General features: G+C 43.4%; 1 protein-coding gene across 2 annotated transcripts in view; it reads right to left on the reverse strand.

Annotated features, from left to right (window-relative positions):
* Positions 1-21,448, reverse strand: part of Inpp5f (inositol polyphosphate-5-phosphatase F) — a 78,914-nt gene that overhangs the window by 11,259 nt on the left and 46,207 nt on the right. For both annotated transcript variants that reach the window (XM_032892484.1, XM_032892485.1), the window contains exons 4-15: positions 20,820-20,948; positions 20,447-20,614; positions 20,286-20,342; positions 16,695-16,890; positions 15,904-16,083; positions 14,710-14,777; positions 9,047-9,171; positions 7,966-8,043; positions 6,617-6,737; positions 4,910-5,038; positions 2,642-2,759; positions 15-213 (exon numbers count right to left, since the gene is read on the reverse strand). In XM_032892484.1, the coding sequence (XP_032748375.1) occupies positions 15-213; positions 2,642-2,759; positions 4,910-5,038; positions 6,617-6,737; positions 7,966-8,043; positions 9,047-9,171; positions 14,710-14,777; positions 15,904-16,083; positions 16,695-16,890; positions 20,286-20,342; positions 20,447-20,614; positions 20,820-20,948 (1,568 nt within the window). The remainder of the gene's footprint in view (positions 1-14; positions 214-2,641; positions 2,760-4,909; positions 5,039-6,616; positions 6,738-7,965; positions 8,044-9,046; positions 9,172-14,709; positions 14,778-15,903; positions 16,084-16,694; positions 16,891-20,285; positions 20,343-20,446; positions 20,615-20,819; positions 20,949-21,448) is intronic.

The raw sequence follows: 21,448 nt of genomic DNA on the forward strand, positions 1-21,448 counted from the left end.
GGCCGAGTGCTCACCTGGGGTCACAGTCAATGAGGGCCCAGCCCCCGTGGAACTTCTCATCCCCCGGCAGCAGCAACTGCATGTAGCTCTGTAAGAGCTGGCTGATGAGCTCCTGGTGGCTTCTCTGGCTCTCCTTCTGCAAAGCTTCATGCTCCTTCTCCTTGGTAAATATGGAGTAAAGATCTTCCGTCACTGGAATGCCTTGCATCAAATCTAGGGTAGAAAGTGTTAACACTGTTGTCACCTTAGCTTTACTAATGTATCTTCTAAAAAACAGAGACTCCAAGACCTAAAGCTACAGAATTCATCAGAGAAAGCAGAGGCTTAAATAATTTTCCCTTAAAGCAGGCTCGAATTTTTAGACTGGATACCAAAAATATAATAAAACAAAACAAAACAAATCAGATGTCATCAAAATTACAAACTTCTGTGTTTCTGGAAACATTTCAAGGGTGAGAAGGCTAGGCTTTCCCTGGGGCCTGGTGACCGTTAGCCATGGCATCAGCCACTTCCTACTGTTACTGTGTACAGCACTGTGCCCTTTCCTTACAAGCTCTGCACTATTTATTGCCCCTGCATGTAAGGACAAATATTTCAAGATGGACCTCATCTCGGACGTGAACTCTGTACTATACACTCGAGTGATGAGCTCTGATTGGACACAGCTAGCACCTAATAGGAAGATAGTATTCTGGGTAACAGGAGACATAATCCCTCAGGGAGAAGTCCAGTTGAAACAGATAATGCATAGAGAGCATGTGAACTGAGGAAGACAAGGCTTCTACTGACAAAGGTCACCCTCTGCTTCCACATCCTGCGGAGGAGGGGTTGCTCACGAGGCTGCAGGAGAGGCCAACAATCTATATGGACCTGATGCTGAAGGAACTGGCCTTCTGGGTCCCAGGAGAAGCCAGCTCAGTTGATGAAGTCATGCACATCACCCACTCCTTAGTGGGAGATACTGTCCACCTGTTAATGAGGCTGGCCTTTGTGTGCTCAGAGCGCATCTTCAGTGAGTGTCGGTTTGATGGAGACTAGGAGGCAGCTCAATGGTTCTTAAAATGAATCCAAGGTTATTTTGTGTATGTGATTTTTTTTTTCCAGAGCTGAGGACCGAACCCAGGGCCTTGTGCTTGCTAGGCAAGCACTCTACCACTGAGCTAAATCCCCAACCCCGTGTATGTGATTTTTTAAATTAAATTTAAAATGCATTAACAGAAAGTGAAAAAGTCCACAAACCCCTGAAAATATTTACAACTGTTCATCTTGTGGGGGATCTGCATACTTAATCCACGAAGAACTCCTGACAGCTCGGCATACAAAGTATATCCAATTTTAAGACAAGCAAAAATCTTAATGGATGAGCTAACTTCCTCCCTATGGGTTATGCAGCTAAAGCTTTCTTAAACCACTTTGAGTCTATTCCTTATGAAGGCATTTTGGACACTAAGACCTAAGGCAGCTGATGGGGAAGATCTGCCAACCTCTGGCCTCACAGAAGGACTCAGTGAGCTTCTACTGCTTCTGGCCTCTCCCTCAACCTCGAGGAGACCGATCATCAGACCAAGACGAACAGACAGCTGAACCGAGACAGGCACAGACCCAGGTTCTCAGTGACATAAGTACACAGGCACATCAGCCGCTGGAAGCAAGACCTCTTTTTCCCTTTGAATATACTACTAAAATCAAAATCTCAGCCAGACGTGGGTCACAGCTTCAGTCTCAGCACTCAAGACACAGACAGGTGCATCTCTGAGGTTGAACCAGTTCCAAGTCGGCCATATAAGGTTGGGATCCTGTTTTAAAACTCCAAGTCTCTAATCACACTATGAACTTATTTCTGGCAAATGAATAATACCTGCTGTTTTGTTATGGAGAGTAAAGCCAAGGCCTCATATTCACTAGGTAGTACAACAAAACTGAACTGCGACCCAGTTCTGAGTGCACTTCCTCACGTCAGATGTCTCCAGTTCCTACCTGCAATGTGGCTGGGGTCATTTTACATGTGCTAATAATCAGGTGAAAGAAACAGATTTTTAAAAATATTCTTAGAGACCACAGATCACCTCTGTCATATTTGTTTCTAATCCAGAACACTGTACTTTCACTTTAATCCTGTAACTTTTTCTTGAAAATTAAATAAGTGTGTTCATGTAGGAATTTTATGGGCAATCTACCATTCTGCTTCCTCTTCTAAAGAGTAGTGACTTGGTTAGGATAATCAGTAATTCCTGCTAAATCATGCTTATGGAAAAGGTTGGGGTATTTGTATGACAAATGACTAACAGGAAAAGAAAATCCTATGATTTCATGGCTTCAGCAACTGGAAAACAAAAGAGCATGCAGACTGTACATGCTCAGGTTAGGTACCGCATCCCACACATGAGCAGCCTCAATCCTGCTTTTCAATTACTTGAGTAACAACTGACTAATACATATGTAATTATCTGTTCCTTTGTTGTTCCAGCCAAAAACATTTGTCAAATGCTAAGCCTGTAAAAGCTTGAATTTGGTATATTAGAAGCACGAGTACATTACAAAACATGATAAATGCAAGAAGCACAGTTCTACAAACTATCGCTCACAGAAGGAGAGAGCAGCCCTGCCCCTCACCTATGACGGCCCAGCCCCTGCCCCTTACCTATGACGGCTTGCCTGTAAGCATCCTTGAACCGGCTGAGGTAGTACCTATTTGCTGAGTTAACTCCATCTTTCATAACTCCTGCCAACTTCCTTTCTCCTGTTCTTGTAAAGTCGCCCTATCAAAGAAAAGATAATTGTGGAAATTTATTCAAATGTAAGAATGTTCTCAAAATTCATTTTGGACTTTCAGTTTAAGAATTCCAGAGACTTCCAAATTATACATTTAAAAACTCCTAAATTTTATAGTAAAATAAAATATGTACTAGTATTTGACTCAGATCTACGCTTGTTAAATAATTATATGTAATATTTACTCATGGCATCAACCTTGAGTTACATGGACCTTTAGGACAAAACTATTGCTAGCAACTATTGTAGAATTTCTGAAATTTCTAGGTCCAAACCAATTATATACCAAAAAGGTAAAAAAAAAAAAAAAATTTTTTTTTCAGGGCTCATACTGGTATAATATTCAACACAAAAACTTTGAGGGGATAGGAAAGAGTTTGAGACAACTCACATGTAACCTAGACTGGCTTTACTCTGTAGCCAAGAATGACCTTGAACTCTTAATCCTCCTACCTCCACATCCCCCTTTTATAAGAATTGCCTTGATCATGGTGTTTCTTCATAGCAAGTTTTAGGACACAGACTTGTTGGAAACTAAACCCAAGAAATTTAGGAAAAACATATTGCCAATAAGCTGGCCACTTTCAAAGAGTCTTAGTTCAGCAACACGTATAGATGGAAAAGCTTGAATGTGGACTCCAGAGAGTTTTAACTCACAGGAAGAAAATGAGATAGTGTTTGATGAGGCTTCATAGAACTTATTTTCCTTAATTATTAAATAAAATGTTTTTGAGCCAGGCAGTGGTGGCACACACCTTTAATTCCAGCATTCAGAAGGCAGAGTCAGGCAGAACTCTGAGTTTGAGGCCAGCCTGGTCTACAGTGAGTTCCAGGACTGACAGGGCTACACAGAGATACCCTGTCTTGAAAAACCGAAAGAAAATTTTTGTGGGGCTGGGAAGATAGCTCAGTAATTAAGAGCACTTGCTGCTCTTGCAGAGGACCTGGGTTCAGTTCCCAATACCCATATCAGGTGGCTCACAGGCACCTATAACTCCAGGATCTGACATCCCTAGGCCTCCTCAGATACATAAATGTATGTGATGCACAAAAACTCACAGACAGAGACATACTCCCAGCCAGATGAGGTAGCTCACACTGGTCATTCTAGCTGAGGGTGTACGGTGCCAATATGGCCTACACAGAGGCCCTGTTGTAAAACAAGCTTTTTATATTTATTATTCAACCAAATCCTAGAGAAGCTGATATCTGCTGAGCCCTTGGTCCCACTTATTTTGTTTGGTTTGGGTTTTGGAATCAGCTCCAGGCCTCACACATGCCGGCCAAGTGCCCTACCAACCAAGCTACACTTTTTTAAAAGAGATACGGCCCTAGGTGAAATAGTGTCTTGAAAAGAAATCAACATAAACCTAATTTAAACTGACTCAACCACTTCCCACTGCCTATAAAGAGTACCTATAAATTGAGAATTTGTTACCAGAGACTGTATTTACATTTAAGTTTCTAAGAAGCTTTGTGGGCTCTTCAAAACACTTAAAACAAAACAAAACAAACAAACAAACAAAAAACCCTAGTAAAGCATGCCTTTAGCACACATTCGGTGTCGGTGAGTCCTAGCCCTTACAGCCCCTAAGAATCTGTGACAGAAGGCCTGGTGTCTCCACGGAACACTAGTGAACAGAGTGGGTAAGTGACTGCCCAACGTTATGCTGAGTCAGAGGCAGGCTTAAGATTCACATTCAGAGAAGACAAAAGTATCCCAGGACAGGTCAGGTCCTAGAGGACATGTTTTGTTTGAATACAGTTCTCAGTGAGTTTCGGGAGAGTCAGGTCTACACAGTGAATTCTAAGACAGCCCTGTCTCAAAATAAAAATAAATGCATGTAGAACTTAAAGTTCCCAGATTCCATTGAACAACTAGAAGACAAAGCAGCAAGGGGCCTCCTGAGAAAGAACAGCCTTCTTCAGGGACAGTGCACTCCTGCCCAGGCCCACACAGGCCACCTACACCTGACTTAACAGCAGGCTCCTGTCACAGTCAGACATTTCAGAAAGAAATCAAGTGTGCAGACCTTTCCTCTGGGGCCCACACCCTTTTTTTTTTTTTTAAGTCAAAAACAAAGCTTGTTTTGAACCTCAGATAAAATGATCCACAATGCCTGCTACACACAGTTACCTTTAGAGCAGCTGTGCCAGCATACTGTCTGCTGATGGAGTCGCCGTTGTTAGCCCACATTATCTGGTAGGTCCGATTACATTTCACAGGTAGTGGCTGCTCAGGGGGCATCACACCTAGTTTTTTAAGCTAAAATAAACACATTAGTGGGTAAATAATATATGAGAAACCACAGCATGAACTCTGTACTATAGAAAAACAGAAAAAGCTGACACAATTTAGGACCCTTGTATAAAAGAAGTGTTTTCAGATCTTACTTCTTTAACTATGGGTTGAGATCACAGGGAGATGGGAAAACAACTCTGGGAAGTCACTTCTCTCCTTCTACCACGTGTGTCCCAATATCAAATTCAGGCTTTCAGGCTTGGTGGCAAGTGTTTAGCCACTGAGCCATCCCGCTGGTTCCACCAGACTTTATTTTTGAGACAGTCTTACTATGTAGCCAGAGTTCTGGATCCCCTTGACTCGGCTCATGAGTGCTAAGAAGGCAGTAGCAGGGTGCCCAGCTCACACATGTCTTTAAGATGAAGATTTCCAGATGTGTGGCACATGGCTTTACTCCCAGCACTCAGGAGACAGGAGCAGGTGGGTCTCTGTGAACTCCAGGCCAGGCAGGGGTACATATGACACCCTGTTTCAAACACAATTGTTAAATAAAGAAAATACTGCTATCAGTTACTATAGCTAAATAAATGTAAGAGTTACAGGGCTTTTTTAATGTATAGGCCAATACTACTAAATTTTGCCTATTTTAAATTTGCCTAAGAAGTAGAACCAAATACCAGAAACACATAAAGAAACAACAGCATTAGCAGTGGCCGAGTTCAGGGGGTGGGATGGGCTGTTTGTTTTGTTTTGTTTTTAACATGAGTTATCTCATTTACTCATCACAACAACGATAACAACAACAACCCTCTATTAAAGTTGTTAAGAATCAAGGTTTGGGGAGGTTTCCTGGAGTCAAAACCCACATGGTGAAGACAGAATTTAAACTCAAGAGCCTTATCGACTAAATATACTTAAAGTAACAGAACGAAGTCCTCCAAGAATTGTCACAAGGCTCTGTGGGGGCAGTAAAGCAAACCAGAACTACAGTCCATGTCTCCACTGTGGACTGTAGCACAGGAAGCTGGTCTCCAGGCGTTAGTTAGAAGGCTGAAAGACCTACAGTGGACGAGCACTGAGGCAGCAACATCCGAGGGAAGCAGTGCCCACTCAGAGTTGGGGTACAGGGCAAGGGACCAATGAGTCCCAGAGAGCCATCGGCTAATGGGTGCAACAGGCAAAGGGCTTTGCTGCTTTCTGTCCTTGATGGAGAGCTTCTCTAATTCCCAACCCCCAACAGCCCCACCCCTACCTCATACTGCCAGGGCTAGCTAACCAGAAATGCCACTGCAGATTCCCAGCCCAAAACACAGAAGGGCAGGTTTGAAATCCAGAGGACAATGGAAAATAAACACATAATATCCCCAACAGACTTCAAATGTTTGCAAGTTGAATAGAATACTTAAGAAAATGCTATCACATTCTATTTAATTCTAAGTTACATTTCTCAGGTTTTTATGTAACAAGAATATTTGGATGCTAAAAAATGTTCCACAAAATATTTGAACTTTGAGAAGACATTTCACTATTTACTTACACGTGAAGTTTAAACCATTTTAAAATTTCAAGTGAATATCTGGAATCAAACGGACTGCAGATTACCTGCTGTTCCATGACCACTCGTGCAATGGCAGCTTGGACCACGTTGGTGCGATCCAGGCAGTCCATGCAATTAACTCGAAAAATTCCTTCTTGCTTACATATCACACCAGCTTGATCAACCCTTGTCAAAAGAAGCACAGGATTAATTCACAACTTCAAAAAAGTTTTCGAGAAACTCAACTCTTAAAACTATGGCAACGACAGCAACAGCATTAACTGCCAGCTGTGTAGGAACATCCTTCCTGTCAGACAGTGCTGAGCCCCACGTACTTTACTGCTGGTTACAGTGACCTGGCAGGGAGGGATTGTTACCCCCAGTTAAGAACTCAAGAGCCAAGATATGAGAAACAGTGAGCGACTTCCCTCCCTCTCAATACGGCAGAGCTGTCACAACTCCGGGGCAGTGGGGTTGCACACATAAACATTTTAAACACCATCTTGTCTTCCCTTCTAACTCCAAGTGGAATTCTCTAAGACATACTAATTGACTTTACCCGCTGCCAAGGAGTAGCCTGTGCTCTCTAGTCTCTCAGGCCATCCATGCAGTCTTAACATAAAATCAAATGTTCCCTCCTAGCCTCTAAGACCATATTTTTTTGTCCTTACACCTATCTCCTAGAATCTGAGCATCTTTTCCTTCTCTGTTACTTTCAAAATGCCTAAAATCTGAATATCTTTAAGCTTCCCTTTCCCTGAGGGATGACAAAGGAAACAAAATGGAAGCCACAGAGTGAGAGGAACACACTTAAGTCCTTCAAGAGCAGCAGCTGCATTCCACTTCATTGTCCAACTATCTGACACTGGTCCTGTTCACAGAGCACTGCCTAACAACCATACTCACAAAAAGGAAGAAACTGAGCAGAGCAGAACACACACACGCATGCGCGCACGCACGCACGCACGCACTGTGAGCAAATGCCGTCATGTTGATATTTAGATGTACTAGATGAACACATGATTTCACAAACCAAAAGTCCAAACAACCCTTTGTAAAATACTGTGGTAGTTTGAACAAGAACGCCCCATGGCTCAGATAGTAGAATGTTTGGTCCCCCGTTGATAGAACTGTTTGGTAAGGATTAGGAGGTGTGGCTCTGTTGGGAGAGGCGTGTCACTGGCTGAGACACATCCTTCCCAGGTAGTCTCCTCTCTCCTCTCCTGTGCTTATGAATCAGATCTATCTGCTCAGCTGCTGCCCCAGAGCCTGCCTGCCTGTCTGCTGCCATGCTCCATGCCATGGACTCTAACCCTCTGGAACCATGAATCCCAAATTAAATGTTTTCTTTATAAGTTGCCTTGGTCACAGTCTCTTCACAACTGTTAGAAAAGTAACTAAAACAAATACCTACCAACACCACTTCATATCAAGGATGATGTCATGAATGGCATCCGTTAGGGTTTGAACATTCTCAAACTTCATTCCTCGGCTAAATCCCATTCCCCCAAAACAAAAAACAAAGAATGGTCTTTAGTATTATAACAAAGTTATTTTCTAATTTACTTAAAAGGGGCGGGGCTATGACTTGGTGGTACAGCACTTGCCTAGTGTGCACAGGTTTCAATCCCCGGCACCATCAACACAAACAGAAGCTGAGTGTGGGGAGCACACCTTTAATTCCCGCATCTGAGAGGCAGATATGATCCTGTGAGTCTGAGGCCAGCCAGGGCTGTACAGTAAGACCCTATCTAGAAAGTCTTACTAACATAATATGTTTAATATTTAAACCACACTTTACTCACTTATTCTTTTGTGTGCATGCGTGAAGCGAGAGGCCCATGTGCCGTGGTGTGCACAAGTGGAGTGAGAGGACAACTTTCAAAAGTTGGTTCTCTCTACCATCTGGATTCCAGAGATCAAATTCAGGTCCCCTGGCCTGATACCCACCCAGCTATCTCTCCAGCTCCTTAGAATCCTTACTAAGTAGCTCAAAACCCTTAAGAGTGAACAGAGACACTTCTATACCTATTTGCACTTGAAAGCACGCATACAAACACACTGAGGCGATGCACAGATGCCTCTTTCCCCACAACTCCTTACAACCTAGGCAACTTCACAGGCAGAATGAGCACTGCAGCCAAGGATCCTGCTTTCAGAATACACATAAATTAAAGGTGTCCGTGACAGGAGTCACCTATCACTGACCAATCAGAGCAGACTAGGAGGTATCCTAGGGACAGAAGAGGTTGCTAATAGTATGGAGGCAGCCAGAAGGATAACTAACTGGCTTTCAGTTGCTGTGACTATGGGTCCTGATACATTTTGGAACAGAAAGACTGACTGTAAATACTTCAGCAACAGCTTAAGCAAGGCTCACAGACACGAACAGCAAGTAAACATCACTTCCTTCCCTTCTGAGCAGAGAAGGGACATTTTCCTTCCCAGGATAGAGCAAAGAAAGTGAAGTCGCTTCCCTCTGGGGAAGCCCTTACCAGTGCTCATGGAAATCAAAGGAGACGTAGGTGAGCCTGGGGTTGTTGAAGAGCAGCACCTGCTTCAGGTAAGCATCACCAATGATCTTCTCCCTTCCAGCCTGGTCCACCAAGTTAACAATAACCTGTGAGAATGGAGAGCGACAAAAGACACAATATTAACCAGACAGGCCTCAGAATCGTAAGGCAAGTGTTACCAATTCACTTGGAATTACATTTTACAAGTATAGCTGTGCGTAGCTAGAAACTGATCCACTCACACACCAATTTTCCCATAAAATTAAAATATCTGTTACATAGACTTAGCTGTATGAGAACTGTTGACACCAATGGTAACAGTCCTATAAATTTGCAACAGCCAACCACAGCGCAAAATGAAGCATGCTTCTTTTTAACAGCCACTTTTTTCAACTGTGTGTGTGTGTGTGTGTGTGTGTGTGTGTGTGTGTGTGTACCCCTGGGGGTCAGAAGTATCAGATCCCAGATCCCCTAGTTGTAAACTGCTGATGTGGGTGCTGGGAATTGAACATGGATCCTTCTGGACTTTCACGGTCTTGACTGCTGAGCCCAGCTCAAACAATGAGTATTTTGAATAGGTAGAATAAGTTTTGAAACAACCTACAAATTAAACATCATAAAACTACTGAAATATGTAAAAGGAATTCTGAATAGACATAAATATGTACCATGTTGCTGAATCTCAAGGTCCAATACTGTAAAGATGTCAAGTCTCCCCAATTAATCTACACACTCAACAATCCCAATCAACATTCAACCAGGATCTTTGCATGGACAAGATAAGTTAATTCTAAAGTTCATCTGAAAGAGTAAATATTTGGAAAAAATTGAAAAGCAATAAACACAGAGGAACAAACTTGCCTCATTTGGAACAATTCTATGAAGTCTACATAGCAAGCAAGCCTGTGAAACTAGAGACAGGCAACCGACACAAGAGAACTCAGCTGAGGGACAGAGACCCGAGTCCACCGAGCATAAAGGGCGGCTAAGCACAGCACTGCGGGCAAGCACAGGTGGCTCGGGGGCGCTGGGAGGCTGTCTACAAGGAAGAGATTTACAGTAGCTCCCTACATCTCTTTAATGAAACGCTAGATGCATCAATGACCTAAATGTTATTAGAGAGAGAGAGAGAACTTAAGAGTAGTTTTTCCACAGCTGTAGGTGGAAGCATGACCTGCCAAGCATAATATAAAAATCAGAAGACAGATGAACAGATGTGACAACAGGAAAAATGTAAATCTGTGTATAATGACATTATCAGCAAAGGTTTAAAAGAACAAAACAACAACAAAACAAAACAAGGAACTCTCATGAGAACATACGAGCCACAAAAAAATCAATACTTTATAGAGTGCCATATATAGAATAAGAAAAAAAATGGGTAAATTCACAAAAGAACCCAATAAACAAGATGCTACCGTCCCATGAATAGTAAGTTGCAAATGTTAAGATGTAAAAGTGGTTTTAACCTACAGACAGGTAGATTTAAATACTAAACAGAGTCAGCATTGGTGAACATGGGAAACCAACAATAGGGTACCATTGTTTCTGGGAATATAAACTGTGTGATCTCTTAAAAAAATGTTTTTAGGGGTTGGGGATTTAGCTCAGTGGTAGAGCGCTTGCCTAGGAAGCGCAAGGCCCTGGGTTCGGTCCCCAGCTCCGAAAAAAAGAACAAAAAAAAAAAATGTTTTTAAATTACTGTTGTTTGTGTTGGGTGGGTAGAGATCAGAGGACAGCCTTGAGGAATTTCACTGGTTCTGGTGCAGTATCTCTGAGGGCAACTGAGTGCTAAATATCAACTTTAAATGTATATGCTGCTTAATTCAACAAACTTGCTTTCACAAATTTATTCTGCAAAAACAAGTACCCTAATTCTTGGACTTTTAAAATTGTATTTACCAGGGGGGGAGGGCATATGTATAAGCCAGGACACAGGGGAAAGTTAGAGAACTTACTAGAATCTGCTCTCATGCCCCGTCCACTTCCATGGGTTCCAGGGATGTAAATGTACACATGGGTGGTCAGGCTTGCCCATCAAATGCTAGACCTGCTGGGCCATTTGCCAGCTCTTTCCCTTTGTTTAATTTTGTTTTGTTTTTGAGGCAGGGTCTCACTGTGTAGCCCTGGCTGTCTATGAACTTGCTATATAAAGACCATGCCAGCTCAAACTCACAGAGATCCACCTGCCTCTGTGCTGGATTTAAGGTATGCACCACTATAACCAATTTGTCTTTTCAAACTGAGTTTTTATATAGCCCAGACCTTGAATTTACTGGATAGCCTAGGCTGGACTAATCCCCTCCACAATCTCTACAGCCTCCTACTGAGTGCTGGGATTATAGATACACACCATCATTCCCAATTTAAAAAGTTCTTTTTATTTCTGCCAGCCTCTGCCTCCTGAGTGCTGGGAGTAAAGTCATGTGCCACCACTGCTTAGCCTGAGAGTTCTTACAATAGCAAAAGGTACCCGTATATTCTAAAGGTCCATCAGTGGGGGGAAGGCTAACAGCCAGAGACTTTACTGCAGAACAGTATGCATGCACAGGTCTCTGTGACTTCAGTTCACTGAGTGTGCTGGTGTCAGGTGACTCTTGCTACAAACAATAGATTGCTAACTCAAATCTCAGAATGCGTCTGGAATCCGCAAGGCTGAGCGCAGCAACTTCAGAAACTCCTGAGGACTCAGGTTCTTTCTGCCTTTTCCTCTGCCATTCCCTCATTGCTTTTCCCCAGCAGCATACTGGATGAATGCCCGACTGGTTCATTCACCATCTTGAGACAGATGCAAAAGTCCCTGACATCAAATCCTGACAAAGCAGCCTCAGGGGCACTGTGGGTTCCGGTATATCTTTTATTAGAGCAGGAAGCTTTTCCCCCATCAGACCTTCTGTCAAACAGCCCCAACCTAAACCAATTATGAGCTAGAGCAATGCAGCCACGCGGATGAGTCACACTGACCGTGGGCCCCTCATTGCAGAAAGCAATTACCCAGGAGAAGGACACAGATAACACAGATAAATGAACACTGCCAAGCTACCGCTGGAGACCAGGAGGTGTCTGCTCAGCGCACGCCCCTAGATATTGACTCGAGTCAACAGGGAGCAGGATCGAGTGTGGGAAGAGGTTATTTCCCGGCATGCACATCTCAGTATTGCTCCTTTTTACAATTTTGTGTTGCATTTAAATATGGCTTATTCTTTCTAATGCTACTCTCAATTGGAATATCAACAATACATGAATCAACACATGATTAAGGAACTCAATGTAGAATAAGACCAAATCATTCCTGACCACTGCCAGTCCTTCAATCCTCCCTCAACACTGCCTTGTTCTGATGCTGCAGTGAGAGTTCCTGCATAAGAAGCGTGACTGAGCACACTTGTAGATGTTTTTCTATTTAAGTGCTAATTGATCTGCATCCTTTCCCTACTTGATGCGTCTCAGCGGCTTCCCTCAGCCTTCTCGGTGTGAGTCATGGCTTTAATTTGCATTTCCCTGATGATTAATGAGATGGTCCACCTTCTCTCATGGATCTGACTATAAAATACCCTTGTACAGAAGGATCCTGTTGCAGTACTGTGTCCAGTGTTTTTTGTACTATATATCCTTTTAATAAATTTAAAAGACATTTAAATGTGCTGCAAGATAACAGACCAAATCTTAACTATTAAAGATTTATTTTATGTGTGTCTTGCCCACATGTATCTGTGTGTGCCATGTGTGTGCCTGCTGCCCTTGGAGGTCAATAGGAGGTGTCAGATTCCCTGGAGCTGGACTTACTCATGGCTGTGAACCACTACATGTATACTAGGGATTGAACCTGGGTCCTCTGCAAGAGCAACAAGTGCTCTTAACTCTCCCGCCTCTCCTACTCTTTGAATAACCTTCCATTCTCTTCATAATGCCTTTTTCAAAGGTGTTTTTTAATTTTATGCATGAGTCTCTATTGTGCATAATCAGAAATAATAAATAATAAAAAATTTAAAGTCAAAATCAAATTAATTTTTTCCATTACGGTTAGCACTGTTTTGTACATGTATGTATCTTTGTGTGGTGAATGCACAGCACGGCACATGTGCAGAGGTCAGAGGTCAACCTTGGATGTTGGCCCCTGTCTTCCATCTCATTTGGGGCAGCCTTTGTATTGTTTAAAGCAAGCTGGCCTACACACCTCTAGGATTCTCCTTTCTCCATATGCAAGCTCCTGAAGAGCCCTGAGATGACAGACCATGGCCCTCGCTTGTGCCTGGCTGTGCATGAGCTCTGAGGACACACTCAGGTCCACGTCACACCAGGGGGTCACTTTACCTATGGAGCAATCTGCCCAGACACTGCTTTTATTTTTTTCAGTAACTGTTTTTGTTTTGTTTATTGGGACAGGGTTTCTCTGTGTATCCCTGGCTGTCCTGGAGATCACTCTGTAGACCAGGCTGGCCTCAAACACACAGAGATCCCCTTGCCCCAGGCTCCTGAGTGCTGGGACTGAAGACGTGTGTTATGTTACTACTTCTCTTCTCTCCTCTCCTTTTCTGTTTTTGTGAGTGGGTGCTGGGACCCACGCTCAGGTCCTTGTGGAGCAGTACATACTCTTAGTCACTGAGACATCTCTCCAGCCCAAAAATAACTATGAATTATTCTTTATTAGGTGACTAATACAGTGTGATAGGCAATCACGCATTTGAAACAAAGATAAGGTAACTGCTTTTATAAATCCTGCTCATGACTCACAGTCAGAAACACCATGCTGTCTCCCGAAATCTTCAGTGTTTAACCTTTTACATTCAGATCAAGAGTCTGTCTTAGAATTATTTATATATATATGAAGTGGATAGTGGGTGTCAAAAAGAAAAGTACAGTTAAGCATATGTGTTACTTTAATTTGTAACAACATTCAAAGTGCCTGTACCAGCTTTTGCTATTGCTAGCAATATCTAAGTTTCCATTTCTAAAAGCAAATGCCTGCCTTTATCTATTATAAAACTACCTAAAGTTTGAATATGATTATTAAACAATTGAAATAAATAAATAAATAAATAGGATGTTCTTTCCTGATTTTCTTTTCTTCCTGCTGCCTATGAGACTCTGGCTGACACTATGTGAATCTAGATGCTAATCTGGGAAGAACTGAAGTCATGCAGCCCTGAGTCTGTCCTTCCTGATCTAGAACTCAGCATCTTCTCTCTTTTCTCCTCTCCTTTATTTAAGACACGGTCTCACTATATTGCCTGGCTAGCTGGCCTGGAACTCTCTGTGTAGACCAGGCTGGCCAGGAAAAAATGGCTCCCATGTCATTGTACAGTCAAACTGGTCATTCCTAAGAGACAAGGACATTGCTGACTTTCATATGTTAATCTTGTATCAAAATTATTGAACTTGTTTTCTACCTAGGGGTTTTCAGTCCATCTGCTTCGACTGTCCTGCATGTGTGAGTGTGCGAGGTCCTGAGATGCCCGCCTGGTCTGTGACACTGACAGCACCTACTCCATCTCCTCAGTCTAAAGCAGCTGACTCCAGAGCACTCTCAGCTTACCCGTGTTTAATCTTCATGCTAAAAGTGCCTATTTACGTATGAACAGTGCATGCTTTTTCATGGAATTCCACATGTAAGGAAACTATGCTTACTACATATTAAAGCCCACCTGCTTTTTGTAAATTTTCAGTTGTTCTTCAAAATGGGCACAGAAACAGTCGACTGTCTCCTTCTCACCTGCGAAAAAGCAAAGCAGAATCCATTTCTCCTTCCAGGGCTGTGCAGATGACTGCCTCCTGTAGCTTTTTTTTTTTTAATTTATTTATTTTATATATGTGAGTACACTATCTTCAGACACCAGAGAAGGACATCAGATCTCATTACAGGTGGTTGTGAGCCACCATGTGGTTACTGGGAATTGAACTCAGGACCTCTGGAAGAGCAGTTAGTGCTCTTAACCGCTGAGCCATCTCTCCAGCTCCACCTACTCCACCTTTATTCTTACTTTTTATTTATTTTTCGAGACAGGGTTTCTCTGTGTTGCACTGGCTGTCCTGGAGCTCACTCTGTAGATCAGAGATTCACAGGCCTCTGCCTCCCGAGTGCTGGGATCAAGGGCATACACTACCACGGCAGGGCTTAGTCTTACTTTTTAATAATTCAGTAACGGTTTAAAGCACTTCAAATTAAGATTTATAAAGCTAAAATATATCCGGAAGTACCAACTGTGAAATTATAAATGCACACACAGGCACATGCACGGATGCACATGTACACATGCGCATACACTCACACACACTCTAGTTTTCAGTAAAGATTTCGTGTGATTTATAATAAGAAAATGTTATTTTGATACTAAAGTTAAAATAGTCTAAGAAAATATTAAACGTTTCAATGACAACAACACCCCCCCCCCCGCTGATTCCCTGTGTACCGCTGTCTAGTTAACACACTCCCTGCTTCTACAGACACTGGCTACATTCGTCCCTTCCCAGAGTGAAATGTTCTACACAATAAAAGCATCGAAGCACCAGCAGCTTAGTATCTGTGAGGTGAGGTGCTCTATTGCTAGCTGAAAAACTGCAACATCTGGTAAAGTCCTCAGTCCTGAGGCTACCACCTCACCTCTGTCACCTGTGAGGACACACCACAGTGGGAGGCTTGGCTTTTGTTGTGCAGTTTTTAGTACAGGGATTGAATAGGGCTTCCAGCTGGCTGGTCAGCAAACCATTCCTCAGTCACATCCCAGCCCTGAGAGTTATTGTTTTAAATGAAACAAATTTATACCTATCTGGCACCTGATTTTTATTTAAAAATTCTCATGGAAACCTTCACTTGCAAACCAAATAACTGATGTGCGTACTTTTGTCTAGTCGAGGTCTTGGATTATAGCGATACCCAACCTGGCTCCAAAAGACGGGCACGGAGCCTCGAGTTTGAATAAACGACAGAGTATGATTATGAACATGAATTAACTGCTCAGTCTCCACATAATTCGCAACATTTCCATTTTTATCCACTCCTCTTCGTTTATACCGCATTCCTGGAAGAAAATTAAACAGACAGCAGCAACAGTTATAAAAAACATGTTCAGCTTGGCTTGGTACTGGAGCACACACTTGATATTTCAATGTTCTGCAGGCTGTGGCAAGAGAACTACAAGTTCAAGGCCAGCCTGGGCTACATAGCAAAGCTCTCAACAAAACTATCTGATTAGGTTGTGCTTCCTAATGACGAAGCTACAGGAAAACCTGGGAAGCCTACACACACTGACAGACAAACAACAACATGGCCAGGATCACAACTGTACCCACCACTGCTAAGTTGAGGCCTCTGAATGAAAGACAACAGTTTTCCCAAAGGGGCTAGTTAGCACTCTGAAAGGATTTATCACTGTGACACAGGCTTTTACTTGGAACACTGTCCTCAGACACATCCCAAGTGATTTTCTTATCGTCTGTATGCATGCTGCCTGCTCTGTCTGACTCGCTAAGCCTCCCCTCTCCTCCACAGCAGAGAGCAGTCTCTAATTGCACCCCAGTCTTTGGAGTTTGCAGCTAACTGTGCTTTCCAGTGCATGCCTGTCACCTGCATTTCAGCACATCTGCGGCTCCTCCACGCCTGCCTGCAGTTCATTTGCATGCTCTTACTCACCTGCTCTGTGCCTACTCCTGCGAGATATAAGAGCCACTAGAAATCGCGGGTGAATGTCATCTACACAAGTGGCCTCCTGAGGGGGCGTCTCTGGGCTGCTCTTGTCATCATCAGATGGCTCGTAATTAACCACCAGTTCTTCAATCTGCACAAAACCCTGGATAATGGGGATGATCCAGAAGTCCACGTCCGGAGTCTAGGATGGGAACAGCATCATTATTTGTATTCCACACAGCACTGCTACTTAGACCCAAACAACAGTGAGCACAGATTGCTTTCAGCCTGCCACAGCACAAGCCCTTTCTCAGCCCCATGTTCTACTCAGAGGATGTCAGGGGAGGATGAGGACTACAGGCCTTCCCTTTCCTTTGCCATGATTTCCTCCAGGCTTGACTGACAGGGAACACAGCCTGAGTGCCAGATTGTTCCACACAAACGCAAACTCTACCTGACAGAGTGGCTCACCCCCCTATGCCTCAACATCCTCCTCTGTGAAATGGGACTACTACTGCCTCATAAGGCTGTGGTGTAAAGTGAAGCTCACTGCCTGCCATGGAGTAGTTAACAATGATGCTCTTATAATTGTTCCTTTTGAGATAGGAAAGCAAAGCTTTAAAGTTGATTTTCAAACTTCAACTGCATTTGCCTATAACAAAATGCAATCAATCCCGATCATCCATTACAAAACAGTTTACTACTTAAAAATAATAAATAAAAACCCCACTTGTTTATTATTATGTGTATGTGCCTGCTTGTCTGTGTGTGCACCAGGTGTGTACAGTGCCTGCAAAGACCAGAAGAGGGCGTCAGATCCCCTGAAACCGGAGTGACGAGGGAGGTGCTGAGAACAGGCCCAGATCCTCCCCAAGAGCACCCAACACTGGTACCTGTGGAGCCATCTTCTCCAGCCTCTTCTTACTCTGAGGCAGAGCTTCCTCTACAGCTCAGACAGGCTTGGAATGGTAGGCGGTGCCTTTGCCTCAGCACCCAGGTACCGGCTGGCAGACACATGCTACCTCCGCCTCCACATAGTTGGCAGCAGGCACACACTACCATGTCCCATTGTTGCTGTCATTTGTAGGGCTGGGAATCAAACCCAGAGCCCCAGGCATGCCAAGGAAATGCTCTGCAGCTGAGCCCTGTCTCGGCCCAGCTTTACTTCACAAGCTACTTTAGGGAGACACTTTCCTCACCAGTCTAAAATTCAAATAGTAAATGAACAGCAGAGAGTGTTTCCACAAATGTCTCATTTTAAATGTCATCTAACTAATTAGGAGAGTCCTGTTCAGAGATTCTTCTGTTCCTCTAAACTAAATACATTCAGACTTTAAACCAATCGCTTCTCGGCCTTTTGGCTAAGATCAAGTGCAGACTTTAAACCAAGCACTGGGAGGAAGAAACACAGTGGAAAGTTCACTGTCGTCCTTAGCTACATAACAAGTTTGAAACTACACTGAGCTACATCAGATCCTGTCTAGAAACAGCAGAGTAAGGCTGGGGAGAAGCTGGGTCTAAAGCACTTCTGTGCTAAAGCCAAGCCAGGCGTGGGCACTGCTTTCTGACCCAGTGCTGGGAGGTGGAGGTAGGTGGATCCCTGGGGCTCATTGCTAGGCTGGCCCAGCCTATTTGGCGAGCTCCAGGCCAGTGAGAGAACGCGTCTCTAAATAAATCAGGTGCCTGAGACACAACATCTGAGGTTGCCTTCTGACATCCACAGATACACACACAAATGTGCACTCATGCACACACGTGTGCACATACACACACAGTGTACTTTGAGAAAGGGTCTCCCTGAGTAGCCCAGGTTGTCCTGTCTCAGCTTCTAGAGTGTGGGATTACACACATGTGCTATCGCATCCCTCCTTCAGCATCAGTTCCAAATCCATCTGTCCTCTGGCTGTGCACTGTGGGTCCCACCCTGTCCCCTGTGCTGTGCACTGTGGGTCTCATTAATTTCACAGCTTAGCTTTGCTTTTTCTGTAAACCAGACCTTCAGAAGGCTAGTGATGGTAACAATTAGGTAAAGGGTTGGCCTAGTTTATTATTTTACTAATATTCTTACTACTTATAATTTTGTTCTAGCAATAAATCCAAGTTCTTGACAAGAACATAGAAACATTTGCCATATTATCCCGTCATCAGCTTTAACAGTAATGTGAAAGTGTCTGACAAAAGCTCACCAAACACTGGAATGTCATCATGAAGACAAATATTCATTATAAACACCCTTATCTGACTCTTGTCACTGAGTTTTGAGGGTCACAGCATGGTCAGTTTCAGAAAGCTAAGAACAACCCATGCCTCAGCTTCAATAGAGACATGGTAGGTATCTGGCTAGGATGTCAGTAACTGCTATGAACCATCAGTAAAGGGGAAAGGGGGGAAGGGGAAAGGAAAATAGCTGAAGGCTAAGAAAACTGGCAGATGACCCCACTCCATTACTTCTGTCCAGTGCTCAGTGTCTAAACACATAGCACACAGGAGCCCTGAGCCATAATTCTCCAACACGTGTAATAGGATCTGATGGCTAATCTCCAGTCACCTTGGCTGGACTCAGAATCGCCTAGAAGAAGAGTCAAACCTCTGGGTGCACTTTGTGTGTGTTTCTAGAACTAACTGCACATGAGTGGGATCATCCCACCGTCTGAGGCCCATACAGCGTAAAGGGGGAAAAGTGAATGTCCGTATCCCAGTCTCTCTATTGCCTGGCCTATCATGGCAAGATGCTTTCCCTGACAGGACAATGCTCTGAAATCAGCAGCCATAATAAACCCTTCTTCCCTTAACCTGTCCATCTCAGACATCCTTATCACATGACAAAAAGTCACTATGCTCAAGTACTTCTGCACAAAGAAAATGAAGAAAGTAACCATCACTCCAGAAAGAAACAGGCAAAATGGCTCAGAGGGCAAAAGCAACTGCCAAGAAAGCCTGACCACCTGACTTCAATCCCTGCCTGCCACAGTGAAGACACCCAACTCCAGACGTGGTCCTCTGACCTGTCAGCGTGCATCCACTCACACACGCATGGCACACGTGCATGCGCAGGCACCAGACACTCCATGTTGTCCATCTGTCATGCCACCACCCTACAGTTTGTAACCACTTCAGTACTAGTCAGGCCTTAAAGATCCATCTGCTCCGAGCCCCCGGAGATAAACCAAAGTGTTGTCATTACAGAAAACTAGGCTTCTGCATTTCCAATGGAGGTAAGAAAAAAAAAAAGATCTTCACAGGAACTCTATGGACATGACTGGTTCCTTGGGCTTATTAGTGCCCCCACTCCTCCTTTTCTGATGGTAGATCCTGCTATATAGCCTAGCATGGAGTTGACCACACTTATAGAGCCTAACTGTGATACATCCCTTGCCTTAGCCTGGGATTACAGGTGAATGACACCACATTCATCTAAACAAGTGCTGAGGAGCTCGGCTGTGGGACTATAAGCTACCTGAAGGCAACACCTTCATCTCCTTTAGTTAAATGAGTCTCTTCCATGGGAGAATCTCCTAATAAAGGTCTCAAAATCACCTTCATCAGTCACATTTGCTCAACAGCTGCAACTACGATGTTTTAAAAGCATCTACTCACACCAATCTCAGTGAGGTCTTGGATCATGTACTTATTCCAGAAAAATCGGTCATCAACCTAGAAAGGTAGAGGGAAAGATCAGCTCAGGAACACTTCAGTTCCCTATAAAAGGCAAACAGGCACTGGTCGGGAGCCAAGACTGCCCTGTGCTGTGAGCATACCTTCTGCCACAGGGGGCGGCCATCCCTCTCCCCAGTGCTCTGCCTCTGCACTGAGTTGGTTAGGTCATAGGTCAAGCTATAATAGAAGGACTCTGAGTCCATGAACATCTTCAGCAACTCCTCAAGCAAACGCCTCTCCAGTTTCTCCTTTTCTTTACTTTCTTTAACCTGTAAGAAAGCAATCTGTAAGTACAGGAGTCAGACGTAAAGTTAAGAAATGGTGCGACACTTCAAGTAAGGACAATCCTCAAAACACAGGACAGTCTTCTGATACATAAAAGGAAAAAAAAAAAAGGTTCGAGAAAGATTTATTTACCCTCAACTTCTGACTAATCAATGATGGATTCAAAGCCCATGTCAATCAAACTCTTACTTTCTTTTTGTTGGGAGCAGACACATTGGATTTGATATTCGTGAATGTCTTCAGTAGAAACTTGGAGTCATCAGGAGATGGTACAATCTTCTCAGGCTTGTTAATTCCAAAATGATGCTTCTTGCAGAGCTAAATAATGTTTTAAAAGGATGATTCATTATTAATTATTATCTGCATTGAATGTTCAAGTATGAGTACAGAAGTGAACGTGACTGCTTGAGCATTTGGGTTAAGAGTAGACCCTAAGAATTAGTGAAATGACTAAGCAGGCAGAATACAGTAGTGATTTCAATAATTAGAAGCTGCACTACAAATAATACACAATACAGGCAAGGGTGTACTTAGGGTTGGTTAAAGGCAGCAAACCCAGGTTCAGAGCACAGCTTACTCTTATCTAACACGTCCAAGGGATACAATGTTCTGTTCTAGTCGAGGTTATTAATGCTTTGAAAACTGGCATCTAAGAACAAAATATTCCAAAATACACATCAGCTATGCCTCAAGGTCATTACAAACATCTGTAACTACCTGAGTGTTTTGGTTGAGAAAATGCCCTGAGTCTGCTCTACTGGGAATCTTAGAAGCTGGACCTTTCAACAGTCTCTCCTCCTGTCTTTACTTAATGAAAT

The sequence above is a fragment of the Rattus rattus genome, chromosome 2 (assembly GCF_011064425.1).
Source record: "Rattus rattus isolate New Zealand chromosome 2, Rrattus_CSIRO_v1, whole genome shotgun sequence".
NCBI lineage: Eukaryota > Metazoa > Chordata > Mammalia > Rodentia > Muridae > Rattus > Rattus rattus.